The sequence below is a fragment of the Cyphellophora attinorum genome (assembly GCF_001299255.1).
Source record: "Cyphellophora attinorum strain CBS 131958 chromosome Unknown Contig1, whole genome shotgun sequence".
Lineage (NCBI taxonomy): Eukaryota > Fungi > Ascomycota > Eurotiomycetes > Chaetothyriales > Cyphellophoraceae > Cyphellophora > Cyphellophora attinorum.
This window is the reverse complement of record NW_017253229.1, coordinates 1,894,681-1,918,076: the sequence shown is the minus strand read 5'-3', so window position 1 is coordinate 1,918,076 and position 23,396 is coordinate 1,894,681. Positions and strand designations below refer to the sequence as shown.

The window sequence follows — 23,396 nt, the reverse complement described above, 5'->3', positions numbered from 1 at the left end:
AATGAAGTCGAGCGTCGTTGCGACACGCACTGGGCGTCGATGTATCAAGGACTCCTGGTGTTGTCTGGGGGATCCGAGGCTGAACTCCCCGCACGTCACCTCATGGGGCAGCGAAAAAGGCATCGAGAAGGCAACAAGGTGTATCTATTCAGGGGCATATTGGTCGTTCATGCAATGCGTCTTATTTTCTCTACGGAGATGAGTCATCTGTCTACATCATCTTCAAGCATTCGCATCATATCTAGGCCGACCCTTCAGTCGTGAAGAATGCCTACCTGTCAGGATCTCCTCCACTAATGCTCCTAAGAAATGTCCTCCACACCAAGATCTTACTCGTCAAAAATGAGCTTCGTGATTTTGCCAACAGCAATCGTTTGTCCTTGGTCTCGCAGGGTGAAACGACCGAGCTGAGGATGCGTGGTGAAGAGCTCGCAGCAGACTTTGCCGCTGCCACTGGTGACCTGGAGCCGAGCAATGATGTTCTGGCCCTTTGCTGCGAATGGTGGTGGCTTCTTACTCTTCCGTCCGGTCCTGGGTTCCAGCTTGTGTAGAAGAGCTGCGAAGGTGACCTCTTCAGTTGCAGCGTGGACGTGGAGCACACAATTGAAGCCAGCTGACAGGATGGACTTTAGCTCCACGATAGTGATCTGAGCCTCAAATTCTTTGACGCAGTTGACTGGACGTTTTGGCGAGCATAGCACGAAGCCGGGCAAGATATCCTCTTCCTCGATGCCTCGAACTCGCATACGAACCTGATCACCTGCACCAGCGTATGGGATTTCTTCTTCAGTCTCGCCGTAAAGCGCCGAAATTGCAACCTCTTCTCTGTTTGGCATCATGATGTATGTGCCAGATTTCTGGATGACGCCAGTTTCGACACGGCCTTCCATCATGGTACCCATGTCGCGATATTTCGCTCCCACAGGCATCATGAAAGGCGCACTCAGATTTCGTTCGAGCTTGTCCATGCCGTCTAGTAGCTCGAGTAGTGAAGGACTCTTGACCCACTTGGCTGTTGATGCAGGAACGCGCTCCTTGACGCCCAGACCGGTCTGCGCGGATAATGGAATGAACGTGGCATCCAAAGCGAATTTCTTCTTCAGCCATGGCTTCAACTTGCCAACGATCTCGTCGTACCGCTCTTGTGCCCACTCGACTGTAGGATCATCCATCTTATTGACGGCCACAACGAGCTCCTTGGCACCAGTGGTCTTGATCAGCATAGCGTGCTCCTGGGTCTGTCCTCCCTTTTCGAAGCCTGTTTCGAATTCTCCTTTTCGAGCTGAGATAACCAGGACGGCGATATCGGCTTGTGATGCACCACTCAGCATGTTTGGAACGTACGTCTTGTGACCGGGAGCATCGAGGATAGTATAGCGTCGCTTGGTTGATTCAAAGAAGCCGCGGCCAACCTCAATAGTCTTGCCCTTAGCACGCTCTTCCTTGTTCAGATCCATGACCCAACTGATGTACCAAGTCTCCTTTCCAGCATCCTTGGCGTCGTTCTTGTACTTCTGTAGTGTCCTTTCATCGACCATGCCCGTCTGTATGAGCAATTGGCCGCCGAGTGTAGATTTCCCTGCGTCAACGTGGCCGATAAAAATGATATTCACGTGCTCCTTGCCATACATTTCTTCCAAGATAGACTGATCAACCTCGGCCGCCTGCTCTTTGAGCAGTTCTGCTGCTGTTGTACCCTTCTTTGTAGATTCGCCTGGCGTTGGCGAATTCTTGCCCGAGGATGGCGATGGCGAGGTTCGGCCAGATGCTTTTGGTGCGACTGCTTTGGTTGCTGCGACTTTGGCTGCCTTCTCGGCAGGTGTGGCTTCCGCCGTGTCCATCTTTTTGGCTTCTGTTTTCGGTTCTGCTTTCTTCGTATCGGGTTTGGGATCGGCCTTCTTGGTCTCGGTCTTGGGAGGTGCTGGTACACCTATGGAGAGCACCTTCGCCTTCGGAGCCGCAGCCGCAGCCGGCTTCGGAGGCTGAGAGGCAGGCGTACTCTGTGTGTTGTTGGCGGCAGGAGCGGCGCCATCGTTCCCACCTCGTTTAGCGATACTTATCGGCGCACCTTGTCGTGGTTGAAAACTGCCAGGACTCTGGTTGAAGGCGGCGAACTGCCCACTCTGGTTGTTGGGCTGTTGCTGAGGCTGCTGTTGGTACTGTGAGTATTGCTGCTGCCCGTAGCCGCCCTGCTGAGCATATTGTGGGTACTGTTGGTACTGCTGTAGGCCGTAGCCGCCACCATATTGTTGCTGTTGGCCATATTGTGGAAACTGCTGCTGGCCAGGTTGGAACGCGGAGGCACCAGGCTGGAAGGAGGATGCGCCTGGCCGGAAAGTGTTGGCATTGGCGTTGATGTTCATGTTCTGCGCTTGCCGGCTGAGATCCTCATCCGCAGCATCTTCCCATGAATCGTAGTTGCCCGACATCTTGAATTTTTCGCTAAAGGGCACTCGAGTCTGAGGAAAGAGAGGGTCTGATATATGTATGCCTCTGCTGGAGTACGACCAAAGCAGATGATCCGGCGACAAAGGAATTGAGGGACCAAAGAATGTACAATTGACAAAGGTCTAGTCACAGTGACTCGATTGTAGTCCTTATGCCCCACCACCCTGGTTCCTTGAACCGTGACACATCGCCCACGGAAAGTCTTGGCGAATCCCGACCAATGACGTAGCGGCTTCATTTTGGGGAGTTTGTTTGTCGATATGAGTGAATCTGTCGCAACATCTGATCTGACTTTCCAACGCGCAAACATTACTAGCGGGCCGGGGTCGAGCAGAGCGTATGTCAGGGCATCTCGCCGCCACAACAGGCACGCGAAAATTACGCGTTTCTCAATCTCTGCCACACCACAGGCAAACATCGGAGAATCACAGTAAAAGCGGTGGACCGCGATCCTCATGAGGCATAGGGGCCGCCCAGATGGACCTACTACTCGGAAAGGTGACTTCACAGGCGATCAACTATGCCATCAGATCGGGCATCGCCATCACGGCGTCCTACGCCATTAGACAGTCCAACAAGTTGCTCAGCAATGCACCAAGAAGTGCCGTCAAGGACGAACTCTACGCTCTCCAACAGCGCCTCCACCATAAGATCCGGATCATCTCGCCTGCCATCGATATGATCGAGCTCATTGCGGCCAGAGGCAATACCTCCCTAGAGTCCGCCATTTCCCTGACCAAAGAACTCCGGCTCGAGATCCAAGCACTCGGACAACGCCTCGCCAGTGCCGCCCAGGCGTCTGAGCAGGACTCTCGTACGTCTCAAACCAGCGCCGCAGCAAGATCACAGCACGAGTTGGAGCTGAAAGGCATCACCATCGATATCAAGACCTTGCTCAGCCGGATAGAGGACGCTATACCCCTCATCAATCTCGCCATCACTACCTCAGGGGTCAGTCTGTCCTCGAATCTTCCTCACACGGTCTCGCCATCAAGACTGCTACAAGCAAGCACCTTTCTGACAACCGGGGATACTCAGTATGCCATGTCACCGCACACTGCAGTGCAGATCGGACCCACCTTCACCTTGACTGTCTACATGCTCTTCGCTGGTCATAACAGACCACAGTCGGAGGACGAAATCCGCGAAACTACCTGGAAGGAAGTAATGCACAAAGCACGTGTCAAGCTGCGACGAGTTCCACTGGATGTAGTCCTCAACGCAAGCCCTGGGTCTACACCTCTGGCCAGCTCCGAAATCAACTCCTCGTCTAGACCAGTCTACAATTCAGAAAGCATCATGCCGAGGCCCGCAGCGACGAGTACGCCTATCAGATCATGATCATCGAAGACCTAGACGATGACCGAGCACACGACTTCGACGACGGGCAAGCACAGCCCGGACCTTTCGAAGACGTACCCCTCGCTGGCATCCGAGAGATGATTCCCATCCACGAGATCTCCAAGATCTTCTACGCCGACACGAGCAAGGTCCTCAACATCGGCACAGATGCTGAAACCAACCAGCCCGTCCTGTTACTCAAGCGTGACCTGAATGCAGTTCCGCCGCGTCGCACGGCGGAGCAAGAAGCCGATGAAGACGGCACAGAAGATAATCCCCACAGTCCCAGTCTGAATGGCACTCACAAACTCACGACCGCACAACCAGACCCCTGGCGTCTCCCACCCTCTCTCGACCCCGAATGGATGGCCTTCGAAGTCTACACCGAAGCCGCTCCGGACGACGACCTATCCGACGACTTTGGCGACGTCACAGACACCTCCCTTGCCGGCATACAGCCCACTCGGTCCCTCGACGAGCACATTGCTTCCATGCACATTTCCTCTCCCTCTCCCTCATCTTCCGACAATTACGCCTTCACTCAGTCTCAGATCTCAACCGCCACCGCACCACCACCGCCACCGCAGTGGCAGAACAAGATCGCGACCTCCCTCTCCCTCCTCGAACTCCTCCTGCGCCTCACTGCCCTCCAGCAATTCCAGCAACAATCACATCTCTCCATCACAGACGAGCTACTCAACTTCTTCCTCGAAGAGTCAGCCTCGACAGGCGCAGGCGGAAACGAAGCGTATCGACAGGCGGTCAGACAGGATGCCAGACGGCGGGTGGGTTGGGATCCGTATGATGAGAGTCCTGTGAAGAGGAGGGGAGAGGAATACATTCAATCAAATGGCGAAGATGGCGCGTATGATGGGTGGAGTCCGCTGCAACCTGGAAGTGGTAGCAGGAGAAATAGTCCGGCTCCATACCACAATGGCTATGATGGCCACCGACCGAATGGCAGACCAAGCCTGACCGGACGGCCCAGCAGCACTAGCAGTGCCGGAGGAAGTCGCAGACAGAGCTACAACGACGGCTGGATCCAAAGCGGCCCCCAGACGACGCGAACAAGCACGCCGCGTCTCGCAGAGACCAGCATGCTGAGTCCGCCTCCCTCCGGAGCAAGTCCGAGTCCGCTGCAGAATAAGGCACCGAAACAGCAATGGCTCAGGAGGGACAATAGCCTCGAGCAGCAGGGTCCAAAGAACCGCGGCAGCCCGTTGAGGCCTATGACGGGGCGAAGCGACGAGGGTCTAGGGACGAGTCCGGCGAGTGTAGATGCACAGGAAGGGCCGACCACGAGAAATCCTTGAGTCTAGGGTCGCGGCGTCATCGAGATGCCTCGCACCACGCACTTTGCCGTGTGCAGTTTCTGCAATTACGAAGTCGATCGCGATACCATAGCGTTAGATACCCATGTCGAGCAATGCCAACAATTTATGTTCAATCTTCGTTTGAAACCTGAATACTGCTGCAAACGCGTGTCAAGTTTACCAAAGGTGATGGATCTTCGCCGAGCTGCTAGTCGAGTCGTCGGCCCTTACATATATCGAGAAAACGATTCATAGGGCAGAAATCGGATGCAAGACGCGGAAAGAAGCAACGATGAGATTGAGGGGCCGTCAGATGATGCCGGATGACAAAAACCGGACGATAAGCCTCCCACGGGACCGGATGACAGTCTCATTTCACTAGACGAGACCGGATGACAAAACGCGATTGGTCACTGACAACACCACATGACAAGAAGGCCTCAGCTTCCATACTTCTTTCTACGTATTCATGTGTGCATGTGACCTTATTCTTTGCCGTTCCTTGGAGGACGACGTAAGATTTGGTTGATTGAGCTTGTCGCTGCAGTCGTATTCATTGTGCATAGTTTCTTCCGGCGATCGTGCGGAAAGACTCGTCACCCGGCTTCCGTGAATATTTATGACCTGGCTCAACCATCCAGGTATTGGATTCGCATCGAAGCATTACTATTACCTAGTCATCACTAAGCTACACAATATTGCACGATATTTATATGCAGGTAACAGTCGGCGATGCTTCCTTACTAAATGCAAATGCAGCAACTATGCATCCCTGTCCTCCACGTTTCAACCTGACCAGACCACGGTACCAGGAATCGTGCGCTCCCGATCTCTCCTCACCTTCCGGCCATTGACGACTTTCTGCAAGCATTGCCTCTTCCACCAGTCCTTGAACTTTTCAACTACCTTCCTCCGCCTGTACGCAAAATCAGTCATGGGAATGGTGTTACTTGGCACCTCGAGGCCCCCGTCGAGCGTTGTGTGGCCTTTCATCTGACAAGAATGACTGAAAGCCACGGTGTTCAGTTGTTGCGTATGTGGTGCCGAAGCCAATGGAGATGCCGGCAGCACGTTACGCAAGCTGTGCAGGTGCAGCTTCTGTCGCAACGAAGTTCTGACCCTCTGAGTTGAGCTATTGGCGGAAAAGAAGCTCTTCGTCTCTCGCAGGGTCGGACGAATTGTCGATGGAACCTCAGCATATGGGATGCTCAAATTCAGCTCCGACGAGGTCAAGGGAGGACCGAGATCGGGTGGTGCCAACTGCGGAATGCTGCCCATCCTAGGGACTGGTCTGGCCATGCGCGTAGCGTTGACAGGCTCGACAATGCTGTTGTTGCTGCGATGTGATCGATGGCTGCGGACCGATAGCTTGCGTGTGACTTCGTGACTTTTCTTCCCTGGCAGAGGCATAGATGCTATGATGCTCGACCAACGGTTGGGAATTGGAGGTGGCCCAGAAAGGCGATTCGCCAGACTGTTGTAGGACGGCTGCACGGAATCACCACTTAGCTCCGCGTAGCCTCTGACCGGCGACTTCTCGTCTCTCATATCGTCTTTCGCGGACTTCATATCGGGTGCTGTGTGGTCCATGAGTTCCCTGTTGCTCAAATCGCCGGTCGTTCTAGATCGAGTCTTCATCTTCAGCCTGATGCGAATGCGACGACGTCGGTGAGATGCCTGACGCGCAACAATCTCACTCTTTGATCTTTTATGCAAGCCACATGTCGTCTCTGGAGTCAAGCCTGCTGATGAAAGCGTAGAAAGGATCGACAACTCAGAGGCACTTGTACTCATCAAAGAACGCCGTTTGACCTTCAGCTTTGATACTGTTTCGCTTGTATCGACGTCACCAAGCTCGCCTGAGGTTAGCGTCGGCAGATCAATGGTGGAATTGTTCAAGGCACTTGTCGAGGGAAGCGTCTGCCAGCCAAATGACGGTCGATACTCTCCTGGCACCAGTGACCGCGAAGGAACGGAAATTGACTGCTCTTCAATTGTCCCTGGAATACCTCCGTCCATACTGGCAAATAGCCGTCGTGGCTTCATCGCATGTCGGTCAAGTGTAGCCAAGCTCGAGTATTGCTGTGAAGCTGATGTCGTGGGCCGACCGCGGTCCATGACGGGTACATTTTCTAGCATTTCAGTAAGTCTGAGTGTCGTGGAAGTATCGGTCTTGCTCTCCTTGCCGTCGATGGAGGCACCTCGAGGTCCTGGGGTGTCGACTGCAGGATTGTCGTATTGATGATCGGGATGCAAGCCCAAGCATTCTATGTGCCTGTCCAGCAGAGACTCGACCGTGGATTTGTCATGACTAGTAACTCCGCTATCACGTTCGAGTCGGTCGTCCACAAAGTTGTATGGCGGCCAATCCTCCAAGGTGGACGGGCTCTTGGCTAGGGCTGAGACATCTTCCACGGGTGGTGCCTGAGTACTCTTGACAGGACTCTCCTCGACCATATTCAAGCCGGGCTCTGTTACGCAGCTCGGCTGTTTGACGATGACACGATCTGGCATCTGCTGGTCCACAGTCTCGACATCTAGTATCTTGCTGAAACGCTTACGACTTTGGGATGAAGTTGGCCTTTTGGGCATAGGCGAGTGGATTTTGAGTGGTACACGACTTGGAGTTGCTTCAGAAGTCCTCGGTCGTTTACCGCTGGCAAGACTATCGGATGCGAACGACATGGGTCGGAAAGAAAAGTCTGGTATCTGCCATGCCTTGCTCGGGCTGACGACCACCTCTGTGCTCGGAGCTGATAGCTTGTGCTCCGGCGCTGGGTTCTTCACTTTTTTGTCTCGTTTGAGTGACGGTCCTGGCAGTTTAGACACAGAACTCGGTAGTGGGGAATGGACTCGCGCAGCCAGCAGCGCGAGGTCACGATCACTGCGACTACCGCCGGCAAAGAATGCCGTCGACGGAGATGATGTCCCAGATCGGCGCGAGACGGTGGTCGCTCGTCGCGGGTCTCGTCGTGGTCTATCCTCAGCGCTGCTGTCTTCGCTTCGCGGCCGTCTCAGATCGACCTACTTGGTCAGCAGTGCCGGTGCAACCGACTGTGCGATCTTACCTGACCCATCTGTTTCTTCTCACTGATGGTAGCATCGATGCTCGACGATCTCTTGGGAACAGTCTCACCGAAAGCCCGCTTTGCACTGTGACGTGAGCCAGGCTTCTGGGACTGCTTGCTATCCGATTTGCTCGTTCTAGGCCTGGATTGCTCACTTGGCCGTCGGTTATGCTTTGTAGGCAGTTCAGACGGGTAGAACCTGGATCCTTCTCGCATTCCAAAAGGTGTTTGTGCATCTCGCGAGGTCAGAGTAGGCACACCTTCCCATATCGTCTGATCAATGTTTAAAGGCAGCTGCTGGCCATCATCGATGGAATCTGGCGAGAAACAGTTCTCTTCTGTGAAGGACTCAGAGTAGTCGTAATAAGCGGGAGCCGTGGAACCTGAAGGCGATTGAGGAATGCCGGCCAGCGTCGGCTGATGGCTGGGCGTAGTCTGCGGATGGTTCATACTCATAGGGTCCGGCGTCTGGTATCCCATTGGAGGTGCGAATGAAGGTAGGTAGCCCGGTCGAGGAGCCTGTTGCGGTGCAGAGGGAGGCCGATGGAGCGAGGTGTAGGACGCATTTCCATCGTATGCATACGGACCATGTCTGTAAGAAGGTGCCGGAGATGAAGTGACTGTTCCTGTGCTTGGAGCTCGAGAAAAGCCGGGTTGAGGCGTGTGAAGCGACCTGCTGTCGGTGAAGGCCGGTGAGCCTGCTCTGTAGGGTGGCCTCCTCATACGCGGGTGTAGGCTGCCAGGTGACATCGATCTAATGCTGTGTACATCTTGCTGGCTTCTCAAAGTCACCAAGGATCGATGAGTATAGATGCTTTGATGAGGACTATTGGGTGGCGGCATATGCTGTCTCTGTGTTCTCGAGCGCTGAGATGGGGCGTATGAACTCAGATTCGAACGGCTGTTGTATCGGGATGACAAAGTCGATGCAGAGAAGGCCGGTCTGGGACCATGATGCCTATCGCGTCGGCGGTGGGGAGATCTGTCGTATCGCAAAGCAGAGGCAAATGATGTGTCATATGACCCCGATCGAGCTCTTGTACTCTGTACTCGAGGCGTAGAACGAGGTCCTCGTTGGGGCCCAGCGCTGAACTGGCCGAGATCCCCGAGCTCAGTTGTTGTCCTGAGCATGCTCTGCACCGCAATGGGTGGCGCAGGCAGAGCTGGGTCCGAATCGTGGTGGCCATGTTTTCGAGATGAGTCGGATCGTCTTGGAACATTGGCTGAGATCTCTTCAAGAGGCATCTCGATCACGTCTCCTCCGACTTTCCATCACTGTGAAATATATGACGGTTCGTTGAGTAAGTGATACAGGACTGTTGTAGCTAAAACTTGCGAACAACATGAAGTGCTGCTGTCAAAATTGTGTGTGAAGTATGGGAAGGAGCGATAGAGAAGAGGAAACTTCTGCTACCGGGAAGGAAGGAGCTCTCTGTACACCACGATCTCACCTTGATTCCTTCTGTGATTAACCTCATTTCGAGACCTGCCCTTTCCTTCAGAGCGCCATTAGCCGTGGAAAGAGCCACCGGGCATGGAAGAGCCGCCGACTTCGTGTCTGGAAGAATACTGCGTCTCCACTGGCAGCTTGCATGACTTGCTATGGGGACATTATACTCATCATAACGTGAACTAGGTCGGCATCATACTTATAGCACTGGCAGCACCTCCTCTGCCACTTCCTCTACCACTGCTGCTGCCCTTGCTGTTACGACCACCTGTTGATGTTGATGTGTAAGAAGTAATTTTGCTCGAGCCGCTGGTTGTCGCCTTGCTCTTTGTAGTGGACGCAGCACCCTTCTTGCGGCCTCCGCCTGCACCTTTCGACTTGCCAAATGACCGACCACCTGAACGCCGTTGGTACGCGCCACGCTTGCCAGCTGGTCTGTATGGCTCACTAGCTTTTGTCGGAGCGATGCCAGCCCCCTGAGTTGGCGCTGCGTATGTCTGCAGCTGTGACACTTCACATTCTTAGTCTTTCATCAACCAAGTCAAAAGGCTTGCCACTTACTTTGTCTGTTGAAACGCCCAACCTCTGTGGAGGCGTCGAAGAAATGACTACTTTCTCCCATGTCTGAGCCCATATCAGATCCTTCGAAGTCGTCGTCGGCTACGATGAAGTCGTTCATGTCATCTTCGTCGTCACTTATCTCGACCGCACCACGGCGTCCTGATCCACTCGGGTGATCGTCCTCCTCGTCACTTTGAGCATCAATGATCGCCAAGTGCGTAGCCTGGGCCTCGTCGATAAGCTTTAGTAAGGTCGGGCCGAAATACTCGAAAAGATCTGGCTCATGCCTCGTATCCTCAGCATCTCAGTCTCGTTCCTAGGAAACTTCACCGCCATTTCTCGTAGCATGGTATCGGAAATCTGTTTCCTGCTCAGAGAATGCCTTATGACAATCTGAGAGACAGCCTTGCGTCCCTTCTCGACAAAATCCTCCAGTACATGACGATGTGATGCGCTCAGACTAGCCATATTGTCGTCCAGCGTAATCGGTGGCCCAATAGCTTTCTTCTTATCGGCTCTGGGAACTCCAGCTTTTCGCACGGGAGCAAAGTCGCTGTCGCTAGGAGAGTCAGATTCGACAGTGAGCCGTCGTCGATTCATCTGACGCGAAGCATGCGCTTGAATCGGAGAGGACACATTTGTCGACGCAGGATATTCATCGGTAGCTGCAGCGACCCCTGTGCCTGCGTTTCTCTTCTTGGATTTCGCAGCTGCCTTGTCAGGCGCCTTTGCTTTGGCTTTTGCTCTTGGAGAGACTCGACACTGCATCTGCAGCCTCTCTCTGCCCTCAAGGAAGTCTCGATACCGCCTGCCGAGTTTGACGTATTGCTGATTGAATCCAGCTTTATTCTTGAACTGATATTCCTCCAGAGCTTCGTCTAAGGCGAGACGGTGGAACAAACGGTCGATGTCCTCGCGCTGGAGATCCTTTCCCATGCCGAACTGTGCCAAATCATCGTGCTGGGTGTCAGTCATCTTTTTCCCACCAGCGCCACGATAAATGTCGATGCAGTGAGTCATCGTCACGTTGCTTCCCTTAAGTTGTTGAACCATTGATATGACGTTCTGCGCGTGCTTGCTGAGGTCACGTTCTTCGAACACGCTATTAGAACTGCAGTTGTCACATGTCTGCCCACAGTCCTCGGGCTTGAAATGCTCGTTGAAATATGCCAGGACTAGCTTTCGTCTGCAATCCGTTCGATTCTCGCAGAATTGGACCATGCAGCGGAGCATGTAATGTTGGCGCTCTTTGATCTGCCAGTCGCCGTCCGAGTCGTTGATCATGTGTCGTAGATGAGCTGTATCGCCATAACCATAGTATAGAAAGCAGTCAGAGGGCTCGCCATCGCGTCCTGCTCGACCAGTCTCCTGATAGTAACCTTCAAGTGTTTTAGGCAAACTGTGGTGTATCACAAATCGCACGTCCGGCTTGTCAATACCCATTCCGAAGGCAATTGTGGCAACAATGACAAGAAACTCGTTCCTCTGCCATTTTTGTTGGACATCCCTGCGATCCGGTGCGTCCATGCCTGCATGGTAATGTGCGGCATTGATGCCATGTTTCTCTCGAAGCTGTTTGGCAACGTCTTCACAGGTCTTCCTTGACAAACAATAGATAACCCCTGACTTTCTGCGGTATGACTGATTGATTTGCTCTGCAATGCTGCTCACAATCGTACCCTTCGTTTTCTTGAGTATCGAGTAGCACAAGTTGGGCCGATTGAAACTCTGCGTGAAGATCTGGGAGTTGTCCATACCTAGGACATGCATGACGTCGACCTTGACCGTCTCTGTGGCCGTCGCCGTCAGCGCCATGACAGGCACGCCCCTGAATTGCTTGCGAACATTGCCAAGCTCCTTGTAGTCCGGTCGAAAATCGTGTCCCCACTGGCTCACGCAATGCGCCTCATCGATGACTATGCGGGCGAGCTTCTTAATGTTGTGAAGCTGCTTCAGGGTATCCATGAAGGCAACACTTTTCGACATCATCTCCGGAGTGACATAGAGCAGCTGCACGAACTTTTCTGGCTCGGAGCTTTTCAAGCTTTGCAAGATCGTGCGGCGCTGCTCTGGCCCAATATCGCCATTGAAACACTGGGCCTGTATGCGCAAACGAGTCATCGCGTCCACCTGGTCTTGCATCAAGCTCAGAAGCGGAGACACGACAACGGTGATGCCCGAAGTCATACCAGAATCGATAATGGATGGCAACTGGTAACAAAGAGACTTCCCGCCGCCGGTTGGCATGAGCACGAAAGCGTCCTTGCCAGCTAGAGTGGCATTGATGGCTTCGAGCTGATTCTCTCTGAACTCCTTCAGGTGAAAGCGCTTTCGCAGAGCTCTGAAGACATCTTTCGTCCATGTGTATGTTTTCTCGGGCGTTTTCACAGCTTTGGCGGCAGATGCGCTGGCTGAAACGTGTTTGTGCCGCTGGACATTGTCGCTCAGTTCAGCAAGCGGAGGGCGATCCAAGTCAGCTTCATTGAAGGATTGCTCGAATGCATCAGCGGCATCGAGCATATCTTCGTCGTCTCCTTCTTCAAAAAGGTTCTCATCCTGATCTCTGCGAGGCGGAGGACTGCCCATATTCATTGTGTAGCCACTGGTCTCGTACTGTCGCGGGGGAGGACGATGCGAGTCGCTTCCGGCGTATCTCGGCGGTGTCACACGTGTCGGCCCGGCTGGGAAGACTTGCGGAGATCGCTCTCGGTAATTGTTCCGGTCGTAAGGCATCGGAGTCTGCACTACATGCTGACTTGCATACCCAGGCGTTCTGGCTGGAGAGCCACGTAGCTTAGGCGGACTAAGGCCTCGTGGCTTCTGAGTTGAAGCGACAAGAACGCCCACCGTGGCTGGCGATGGTTCGATCGCCGCCTTGCGTGGGCTTTCAAACAGGTCTTGCCCACTGGGCCTCGACAAACCCGCATCTTGAAGATGCTGAAAGACCTCGAGCTCCTTCTGGTCGACTCTTGGCTTCATGTTGATGATTGTCTTTTGCAAAGTGTTCAGAGGATCGTCCTCATCGTCCGAATCCTCGTCATGGCCTTCGTCAAGCAGGCGATTCAGCTCCTTCTTCTTAGCGTCTCTCTCGGCCATAACCTTTGCCAGCTCTTCACGAGCTGCGAGCACTTTCTTCGTAGCCTTCAGGTGACCCGCGGCCTGCTTCTTGCGTTCTTTTAGCTTCGGAGAGACCTGGCCTTCCTCACAAAGGTAATGAGTGTGTGCTGCATTAGCTGCCTTGAAGGCAGCCTCCAAGCGCGTTATGAGATCGTTGATACGGCGGCAGTCGACATGCATAAAATTAGTTACGATCGCTTTCTCCTCTGCGGTCAAAGATACCTTAGCAGAATCTATCACGCGTGGTTGGGAAGAAGATTCTTGGGTTGCCGTTGGAACGATTGGCGGCGTTTCGCCACCACTCACTTTCGCAGAGCCAGCAGCTGTAGGCCCGGGAGGGGCTGGCGGGCCTTGGTTCCAGGGTTCAAGTTCCGCAGGCTCATATGTAGGCTCTCGAGACGCCCGTTGCGGAGGCTTCGAGGCACCGCTTTTGACTTTGGGCGACTCGGCTTTGTCTGCATCGGACACTGCAGCAGGTGGGCATTGCGTCGGGCCATCGTCTGCGCTCATGAAGTCGTCGAAATCGATATCGGAGCTAGCATCGGACTTCTTCGCTCTCTTCAGCACAGACTGCTGAGACTTGGAAGCCAAAAAGCTGTCCGAATGCGCCTCTGCCTCAAGTATACTATCTTGTAGGTCGTCTGTATTCTGGCGAGGCGGCGTCCTCGTCGACCGCCGCTTCTTGCGAGACGATGGCCGCTTAGAGGAATCGTTGGGTCCATGTTCCTCGCTCTTCCTCTTCTTGCTCTTTTGGGACGATGGCGGCCTCACGTAATTCGCGGCTTGTTCGTCCCAAAGCCGCTTTGGAGTCCCCCAGTCGCCGAACGTTGACGTATTGAGCTGATCTGCCCGTGCATTCGAGGCCTCGTCGCTGTCTATATCATCAATGTCGATGATGTCGGAGTCGGGTACCAGATCAAGCGCCGCAGACGGCGGCGAGTTGCGTAGACGGGCTTCAACCTCCAACAGTGGTGTTACGGGCAATGAGACATTGGGCCTGGAGACCGATGCTCGTCGGGGTGATCTTGTCCTCGATGGTGACGGAGTCGGAAGACCTATATTCTGTGCTTCTTGCGCCAGTAATCTGGGTCGGTTCGTACTTTGCGGTCCGATCTGTAGTCTTGCCATGTCATCTGCGGCTTGCGGCTGGCCATCCTCTATCGCAGGCGAGCTCGTGAGCACTGGCAATTCGGTGTGCTGAAGGTGACGATTGATGGAGTGCTCATGCTGAAGAAGCCAATCCAGATTCTCCGAGAGATTGTTACGGGTCATGAGGAATGGTCGTCATGCTATCGAGCACCATTGCTTGCACTCGCCTTAGATCTGTGTCGGGTCGACCTGAATGCAACAACAATGCGGTAGACTCCAGGTTCAGATCAGTTTCGGGTGGGGCTTGCCGCGACCGGTGCGACGCGCCGAGGCTGGCAGGTGCGAAGTCACATGATCGACGAGGCTGAGCCTTCCAAACTTCCAATACCAAAGTATTCTTGCTCGATCGCAGAGACTACCTGCGTAGTGCTTGGTACGATTGCTTCTGATTGAGTAGTGCGCTTTTGGCCAGGTTGCTCAATCAAGCATGGCCAAAGGTAAAGACAAGAAAGCCAAAGCTGAGCAAAAGGCTCAGAAAGCCGCTAAACAGGCCAAGAAGGCAGCAAAAAGCGAGAAGAAGGGCAATGCTAAACAAGCTGACCAGGACAGCGACGCTGAGGATGACGTCGATCTCGACGCCGTGCTCGCAGCATACGCTGAAGAGCAGGCACGCTTCCTAAAAGTCACAGAAGAAAGATGTGCGCCGCCACCTCCACGATCTTCATGCACGATTGTGGCATCTCCTTCTAATCGCAATGAGCTGTTTATATTTGGTGGCGAGTTGATGGACACTACTGGCTTGGTCCGCTTCTATAATGATCTATACGTCTACAATATCTCAAGGGGTGAGTTTAGTCAGATCAGCTCCCCTAACTCACCAGCGCCACGATCTGGCCACGCTTGGTGCCGTAGTGGCAACACTGGCAAAATCTATCTGTTCGGTGGTGAGTTCTCAAGTCCAAAACAAGGCATATTTTACCACTTCAATTCAATGCACATGCTTGATCCCGACACCCGAGAATGGTCTTTGATCGAGCCGAGAGGCAAAGTCAAAGGGCCACCATCTCGAAGTGGTCATCGCATGACATACTGGAAGAACTACATAATACTCTTCGGCGGCTTTCAAGACACAAGTCAGCAGACGCGATATTTGAACGACACCTGGATGTACGATTGCAGAGAAAACACGTGGCACGAGATGAAAGTTCCGTCAGTCAATAGCCAGAAGCCTGATCCGCGATCGTCCTTCAGCTTTCTCCCGCACGAAAGCGGCGCTGTGCTGTTTGGCGGATATTCTCGCGTCAAGACATCGACCAACAAAGGCAAGACCGGCAAAGGAGGGCCTCAACGAGACGTACTCAAGCCTTTCATCCATCAAGATACCTGGTTCTTGCGACTTACTCCTCCGGCCGAAGACGCGCCATCCGGCACCGCACCAGCGATGAGGTGGGAACGAAGGAAGCGACCGGCGAATGCGCCCAATCCTCCTCGAACGGGTTCGACCATGGCTTATCACAAGGGCCGTGGAATCTTCTTCGGAGGCGTGCATGACGTGGAAGAAAGCGAAGAAGGGATCGACAGCGAGTTCTTTAATGAGCTACTGATCTGGAACATCGATCGCAATCGCTTCTTCCCTCTGGCATTACGGCGCCCGAAAGCTGGCGGCAAGAAACAAGTTCAGGCCGCCCGAGGCCGGCATCGAGGGAAGGCAGATGAAGAAGAGCTACTCAGAAACCTCGCTGCACTCGAAACAAAAGGTTCCATTGCTGGAGCAGATGATATGGATCTCGACGCAGCAGTCGACACGACCGCAGAAGTTTCTGACAGCAAGAAGGACTTTGCAATCAAGTTCGAGCTACCGCATCCACGTTTCAACGCACAGCTCACAGTCCAAGACGACACTTTGTACATCTTTGGCGGGACCCTCGAGAAGCAGGACATCGAGATCACCTTCTCCGACTTGTACGCCATCGACCTAGGTAAGCTTGACGGAGTCAAAGAGCTACACTATGAAGAACCCATCAATTGGAATGCAACAATTGAGCCAAGTGATGACGAGGACGAAGACGAAGACATGGACTACTCCGACGAGGAGGAGGTCGAAGACGAAGATAGCACGAAAGACACCACGTCCGTCGACACGCCGTCGACGCCAGCGACAGAACCACCTCCGCTCAAAGAAGAGGTAGAGACGGAACACAAAGCGCAAGAAGATCCACGACCTTTCCCGCGTCCGTTCGAGAGTCTGAGAGATTTCTTTGCGAGAACGTCAGAAGAATGGCAGCGATTGACAATGGCCAAGCAGCCAGCTGGATCTTCATCTGATCACAGTGTCAAAGAGCTGCGCAAAAAGGGCTTCTCTGACGCAGAAGAGCGTTGGTGGGATGCGAGGGAAGAGATCATGGCGCTTGAAGACGAGCAAGAGGCTGCGGGGATTGGTGAAGTGGTCAACCTTGCTGATCGGCAGCAGGATGCTGGTGCGGGTCGACGGCGATAGCATATCGCTGTGTCGATTCATTGACGGCATGGTGATAACAATCGAAGATTGCATGACTACAGCAGTCTAATCTCATCCGCGAAAGAATGGAGGATCTGCAGCGCTATGATGTTTTTCCCAACCGGTTTGGCAAGAGCCCATTCCATACTATTTTTGGCGAAAGCGACATTGCTTTGCATATGATCTTCCAGTGCCTGCCCTTAGTCTAACACTCTGGAAAGACTTGTCCACCGGTCTGAATTGTGCCTTTGCGTCCTGGCTGTGCAGATGATTTTGTCGACGGACGTTCTCATCGCTGCTGTGCCTACCTCTGGCAGTCTATCTTGCAAAGTCACTTCTAAGACCTGCTCCTAATCCCAGTAATTTTACTTCCCTCAGTCTATAACATCATCCCTCAGCGCAAACAGCGCCTCCACCACCTCCTTCGCCTTGGCTCTAACCGCATTGTGATGCAGCTGATTGCTCATGAACACCTTACAGCCCTTGATGATCGAAGCTGTCTCTAGCGCAGATTCCATCGCCACGTACAGGTCGTTAACATACACAGCTGCATAAACAGGCACCTCGTTCCGCTTCAATTGCTCCGTGTCGTAGAGGTCTGGCCAGTCCTTCTTCTCGTGGATGATCTGGGCGACCTTCTTCAAGCTACGAAGTTCGCTGTAGTCGTCGTAGACCCGGCTAAACACCATCTCGCCCGTGAATTCATATCTCGACCTCTCTTTGGTGTAGTCGAAGTCAGCGTCCTCAGCAACCATCCGATCGAAGGCGAAGTTTGTGGCCTCGCCTTGCGCATAAATTGGCTCGTGGAGCAGCGCATATATCACAGCTACGTCGAACGAGGTCGAGTCTGCCAGCGCTTCTAGCGTTGGCCGCGTCAGCTCCCCAAACATGTCAAGATCATTCGAAGCCCTCACGATCTTGTCGTGAACTCCGATGAAGCCTTCGCTCATGCCCAAGCCTATGCCCATCTCCAACAAGCGCCCAGGGCTCAGCACGCCACCATCTGGCATCGACACGCCATCATGCTTCTTGAGATAGGAGACGATGGCGGCTAGACGCGAGACATCTCCGGCAAACTTCTCGTAGTACAGGTTATTGCGCTGCTTGAGCTTGGGGATAAATCTTCTGATCACATTGTCGGGACTTCGGTCGCTTACGGGCGGAAGCCCACCGAAAATGAAGCTCTCCCGCAGACCACCGGGATACATGCTCAAATAGCTCGTGGATACAAAGCCACCATAGCTTTGTCCCATAATGCTCCACTGTCGTGCATTCTCCGGATACTCCGCAGTCATGGCCATGCGTATCGCCTCAAGATCACAAACTGCATATGGCGCGCGAAAGTGGGTGAGATACTCTGCTTGGGCGGCGTCATCGCCTTCCTTCTGAAGAGTCGCTGCCGTGACAGTATTGCTTAGGCCCATCCCTCGGTGGTCGATGTAGACCATCTTGTAGCCCTTGGCTAGTAAGATTTCTGTAGCCGGCATACTGGCTGGGTGTGCACAGCCAAAGCCCGGGCCGCCCTGAATATAGGTGATCAGGGGAAGCTGGGAGTCTTTCTTCTCGTCGGAAGGGTTGACTGCCTTTGCAAATGGCTCAGCCGTCCGGCAGAAGATCCGGAGCTGGCGGCCATCGGGTTCGAAATGGTCGAATGGCACACTGTAAAAGGATTCGTTAATGAGTAGCTTGTTTGGATGCTGGTAGGAGTGGTTTGACAGAAGTTTTGCTGGTCGGATCTCCGGTCTGCTCAACATGTTGGAGACTGATGTAGCGCTGAAGCCCCTATAGAAGATCCTACATGCGATGTACTTGACTTGATGAGCCAGCACTGCTGGCATCAGCTATCGTGAATGGCTAAGGGAAGGCGGTTAGTGTTCATAAGCACATAAGCATGTACATGTGGGCATTAGTGATGGCAAAAACTGTAGAACGAGGATGATCATTCGCAGGGAATCAGACGGCCAGAACGAAGCGGAAGCTTAAGCCTTATTGATAGCCAGTCTGCAGTCAGTGCCGATTCCGAGACTCACTGCCCAGATGTTTGCGCAGCATTACCATAAATGCAGCAATGGTGTTGGGAGTACTCCTTATGCTGTCAGATTGATTGGGGTAAGTACTATACGTACAGATCACTCGATTTGCGTGGGCCACAATCGCAGAGTGAACCATACGAGGGCTGGGGTGGGAGGCACCAGAAGATGAGCTCGGCGTGTCTTACCGTACCCTGAGGACGTCGATTCGCGGGAAGGCGTTCTAGCGTAGCGATGGGCACAGTTGCGACTGCTTGCCTCAATGATGTTCCGACTGCCAGAGCCAGTGCCTTCCAAGGTTCAGAGGAGAAATGAGTTAGGCAGGAGCGACCGTCACCGTTGAAGCAAATTATTCTGCCCGGGAAGGTATCCCGATGCCTGTCTGCCGGCATGTCACTAAAATTCGAAGCGCTCTCTGCCACTGACACCACCCCGCTTGTCAGCCCCTCATGTACCCCCAGACCATAGTGAACAATTCTTCTCTTCTCGACGACCTTCGCACGAGCAATCCACGATCTCTGTCCGTCCGCACATCGATCTGCACTACCTGCGCTCAAAATGTCGATCACAGGCCTTGCGCACATTAACCTCATCATACCAGCAGGCAGCCTGGATCTTGCGAACGAGTTTTATGGCGACACGCTAGGCTTGACGCCCCGCGAAGTCCCATCAGCACAGAAAGGCACGTTGGCTTGGTTCGATATAGCAGATAGCGGACAACAAGTTCACATCGCATTCGGTCCAGAAGAGGTCGAATCGCGGCGACATCCATGTTTCTCTGTTTCATCAGGGGAGGCACTCCTAGGCTTACAAAGATCCATATGGGAGCATTTCGAACGAGGCGGGAAATCTGCGCCTCGACAGTGCGACCAGCCCGGAAAACAGAACTCGGGGTCCCAAGGAGTTGAGTATCCACAACGCTTCTTCGCACGCGATTATGCAGGTTCGTATCTCCAGAAGAGCTGCGTGTGTTCAGGCAACCTTGTTGACGGATTTGCGGCGTATTGCTGACACGCAGCTTCAGGAAACCGGCTTGAGTTCAGCTTATAATTCTGAATCTCGGTGCAGACGCGGATACGGTACTTAGTATACCATGGGGCGAACTCTGATGGTGCAACATCGTTCATGTCAAGCACAATTTGCGAGCACTGTCAAATTCATGCATGCGTGCTGTTCGCCAGTATCGTGGACTCGTGGGTTGCTTGTCCAGCCCGCCAGCCTAAACTGCATATAAGTCAAGCTTTGAACCGAACGGCGCGGGCGCGGTACCCGGCCGACTGCTGATCCCTAGTGCTGGCGCACTTCTGGCCTTCGTGCCAAGTGCACAATAAAGCTCTGTCACGCTTCGCACCGGAGTGTGCCACACTATAGCTACGGCTGAAAGCTCTATACCTTGTTCCTCGTCAGCTCTCTACCTATACAGCATTGAATCGTGGGCAGAGCAATAGTGATGAAGGTGGTGCATCAACGCTTTTTCTGCCCACTTTGTTGCACCCCTGCTGAAAGTGGCTGCAGCCTGTGCGACTAGAGCCCCATATTGTCGGAATCACCATGCGCCCGAAGCGGTGGTGAATACTAGATTTCAGGCTGGCCGGGATTCTGGGTCCTTCACTAGTTTCCCAGCTAACAGGCTCGGCCGAATTTTATCGATAGGTAACCACCCCTGGGTGGGTGGTCACAGCTTACCTTTATTTATCTGCAGCGATCGTCCGTCCTTATTTTCCCCGCCGTCTCATTCGTAAACCTGTCAGCACCAGAAATGGTCTGAGCATCAGCCTACGCCCATGCTTACAATGTACGACACCTGATCAGTTGCGCGAAAGTCGCTGCAGACTTTCATTCTTCGCAACATGTTACGGTCATCAAGATTCTGGCGACGGCAATCTGGAATGAAACATGACCGAAGCGCAAAGCAAAGACAAGATACGAGAGTCGAACCATTCGCGCAACAAATCGAAATCCATCTCAGAGGGCAAATCTGACCGGTTGCGGTCTAGAAAGTCTAACAAGCAGCTTCGACCCTCTACTAGGGATCGTCGCAACACTGTTGTGAAGCCTCCGAAAGAACGTGTGAAACGGTCAGAATTGGAGGAACTACCTATCATGAAGACTGAGTCTCCTTCAACACCACCGACGGCCTGGATTCAGAACTTGACGACCCGGTCTCATGACATCGGAGCTGTGCCTGCATCACCGCTGGCATCACCACTCGGTGCTGGACGCCTTGATCCGTTCGGAATATATCCAACGGAGTTGTACCAACACTATGGCGGCGCGCTCCCAATGTATGTGCACGAGGTCATCGACCACTGCCTCAACCATACATCCCTAGCGTTCGTACCTTCAGATGATCCTACCGACCTCAGCATGATACGGCGATACACCATGCAGAACGTCATGGCCGACGAGCTATCATGGTACACAGTCGTTCTAGCGGGGGTCACACATCTCTCCTTCGTTAGGGGCGAAGTTGCGATACCTCGCGAGAAGCAACTCTTACGATTATCGTACAAAACAGAAGCTATGACCAAGATTCGAGAGGAGCTTGACAGAAACCAAGGCAAAGCCAGTGATCGTGCTCTGATGGCTATGAACGCTTTAGCTTCACATGGCGCACTCGATGATCTGGACGGCTTCACTCACGACAAGATACAGGCTCGGAAAGGATTCGGATCTGCCAACGACACACACTACTATTCTCTGCTGCAGACCGGAGTGGAACACTGGAGCTCGCTGGTGAGATTCGTCGAGGCCAGAGGTGGCATCAAGGCCACTCTGCCATCTCCTGGCGTGGCTTTCGGAATCGCATTGTAAGCTACTTGCCTGCTTGGCACCCTCGATTCTGACCTGATTTAGTCACGATATCCTGGCCGCGTGGCGTATGGTCCAGCCACCAAAGTTCGAGTCGATTGTCGACACCGAGGAAGCTATCAAGGCGAACCAGCACAAACCAGACGCTGCTGCTATTGCCTACGCCCGACGCCTCTTGAGCGGCTTCTCATCCCTCATGGACGATCGATGGTTATATTCGCGTCTCATGACCCGATTGAAACACATGCGGTGCATCATTGTCGACTACGAACAATGGCAACGCAAATCACCCAATCTACCTGACATTCGGCGGATATTCTGGCTCCGACACTTCGTATTGCATGATCTGCTCTCGCTGCCGATCGTGGGCCAACGGCTCGGTGGTGGTAGAACAGAACTAGGCTACGAGCTGGTCAGGATAGCATGCCTGGCGTTCATGCAGCTTGTCATCTACCCGATGGCTGCCGTGAACGAGATGCCACAGAAGATCTTGAAGAGCATGCTTCCGGTTCTGGATCGGTGGACAAAGCCCTCCGAGGGCAAGATACTAAGCCAAGAACAGCCCGGCATATTCATATGGGCACTCGTTTTGGCTGGCATGCTTGCATTCGAGCACTACGAAACGACTAATGACTCCCATCTGATGGACTCAACGGCCAAATATTTCGATCGCGTTAGCATCAAAGCAGAGAAACGAGCATGGCCCATGGTCAAAAGCATCATGAGCACGCATCTGTGGATAGACTCCGAGTGTGATGGGCCTGGACAAAGAGCATGGAACTACGCCTGCCTCTGGATCGCTGTCCAGGACCAAGGAGAAAATTGAACTGCTACGACTTACGGCCTCGAACATAACTCATTGCGATCTTTGGGAAACGAAGCATATTCTTTCGACATCCTCAGCGGGCACAACCATTCCGGATTTTTTCAAGGCGAGACCATTACAGCATGTGAATTGCTGATAGGGCGAGAATTCCTGTTTTCTGGGAGCGAGCGTTGAAGTTGTTGACCAAAACTCTGATTGATACCCATCATGAACAGCGCTGTAGCTAATAGCTGAGGTCTAGCAAGCGCTCGGTGATATTCGCCACACCACTTCAAGTGGTTAGCTGAAAGGCAATAGTATTTAGACATTCTGCCCACGCTCCCATTTTCCAGATCTCGATGCTTTCCTTTTGAAACAAGAGCCAGCTCGAGTATCTACAATACCTGCCACAGATCAATGCCGAAGTCTAGAACAATCACCACCAATTTTGCTCAGGGCCACAAACCCTGGTGAGGTTGAAATAGCCGGTCCCAAAATCCCATGCCTAGACTCTGCATATGCAATGCACGATGTACAGACGCGAAATTTGGCTTCCATCTTCCGTCTTGTCCTGGTCTCTAACTTGCATGAACAGCAACGTCCCCGCGGACCGACCACCTCCGCGAACCTACGAGACTGGAGAATTGGTTCGGATTGGCAGGTTTGTGACGATATGCAAAATGCATGCAGCGGAGCGGGCACGTTAAGCGAGTTGCTTCGCTGGCACCACAGCGCCGGGTTGTATGGTTCGCGTGGAACATTGCCTGTGACTTTGACATGCTTGCCGGCACTGTGCAGCTACGGCAGGAGCATGGGTCCTGTCGACAGGCACGAAGTACTCTCGCTAGGGAGTCTGTAGTCGGGAG

The 23,396-nt window shown here is 53.4% G+C and overlaps 7 protein-coding genes across 7 annotated transcripts; 3 read left to right on the top strand and 4 right to left on the bottom strand.

Annotated features, from left to right (window-relative positions):
- Positions 1 to 329: 329 nt before the first annotated feature.
- AB675_975 (Eukaryotic peptide chain release factor GTP-binding subunit) lies at positions 330 to 2,429 on the bottom strand (the record flags this gene model as incomplete). Its single annotated transcript, XM_018150324.1, has 2 exons — positions 330 to 2,121; positions 2,296 to 2,429. 2 exons carry the CDS (start codon positions 2,427 to 2,429, stop codon positions 330 to 332), a joined length of 1,926 nt encoding a protein of 641 aa, XP_018005357.1.
- Positions 2,430 to 2,925: 496 nt separating this feature from the next.
- Positions 2,926 to 5,102, top strand: AB675_974 (Ran-specific GTPase-activating protein 30; the record flags this gene model as incomplete). The annotated part of the gene is made up of 2 exons (XM_018150313.1): positions 2,926 to 3,716; positions 3,764 to 5,102. 2 exons carry the CDS (start codon positions 2,926 to 2,928, stop codon positions 5,100 to 5,102), a joined length of 2,130 nt encoding a protein of 709 aa, XP_018005796.1.
- Positions 5,103 to 5,888: 786 nt separating this feature from the next.
- On the bottom strand, positions 5,889 to 8,650 carry AB675_973 (uncharacterized protein; the record flags this gene model as incomplete). Its single annotated transcript, XM_018150302.1, has 2 exons — positions 5,889 to 8,126; positions 8,171 to 8,650. 2 exons carry the CDS (start codon positions 8,648 to 8,650, stop codon positions 5,889 to 5,891), a joined length of 2,718 nt encoding a protein of 905 aa, XP_018005899.1.
- A 1,152-nt stretch (positions 8,651 to 9,802) lies between these two features.
- Positions 9,803 to 14,570, bottom strand: AB675_972 (ATP-dependent DNA helicase hus2/rqh1; the record flags this gene model as incomplete). Its single annotated transcript, XM_018150291.1, has 3 exons — positions 9,803 to 10,131; positions 10,182 to 10,476; positions 10,512 to 14,570. The coding sequence occupies 3 exons, from the start codon at positions 14,568 to 14,570 to the stop codon at positions 9,803 to 9,805; spliced, it is 4,683 nt and encodes a 1,560-aa protein (XP_018005604.1).
- A 304-nt stretch (positions 14,571 to 14,874) lies between these two features.
- Positions 14,875 to 16,884, top strand: AB675_971 (Kelch repeat-containing protein 3; the record flags this gene model as incomplete). Its single annotated transcript, XM_018150281.1, has 1 exon — positions 14,875 to 16,884. The coding sequence occupies one exon, from the start codon at positions 14,875 to 14,877 to the stop codon at positions 16,882 to 16,884; it is 2,010 nt and encodes a 669-aa protein (XP_018005712.1).
- Positions 16,885 to 17,258: 374 nt separating this feature from the next.
- AB675_970 (Proline iminopeptidase) lies at positions 17,259 to 18,638 on the bottom strand (the record flags this gene model as incomplete). The annotated part of the gene is made up of 1 exon (XM_018150270.1): positions 17,259 to 18,638. The coding sequence occupies one exon, from the start codon at positions 18,636 to 18,638 to the stop codon at positions 17,259 to 17,261; it is 1,380 nt and encodes a 459-aa protein (XP_018005436.1).
- Positions 18,639 to 20,810: 2,172 nt separating this feature from the next.
- AB675_969 (uncharacterized protein) lies at positions 20,811 to 22,551 on the top strand (the record flags this gene model as incomplete). Its single annotated transcript, XM_018150258.1, has 2 exons — positions 20,811 to 21,724; positions 21,771 to 22,551. 2 exons carry the CDS (start codon positions 20,811 to 20,813, stop codon positions 22,549 to 22,551), a joined length of 1,695 nt encoding a protein of 564 aa, XP_018006001.1.
- Positions 22,552 to 23,396: the final 845 nt, after the last annotated feature.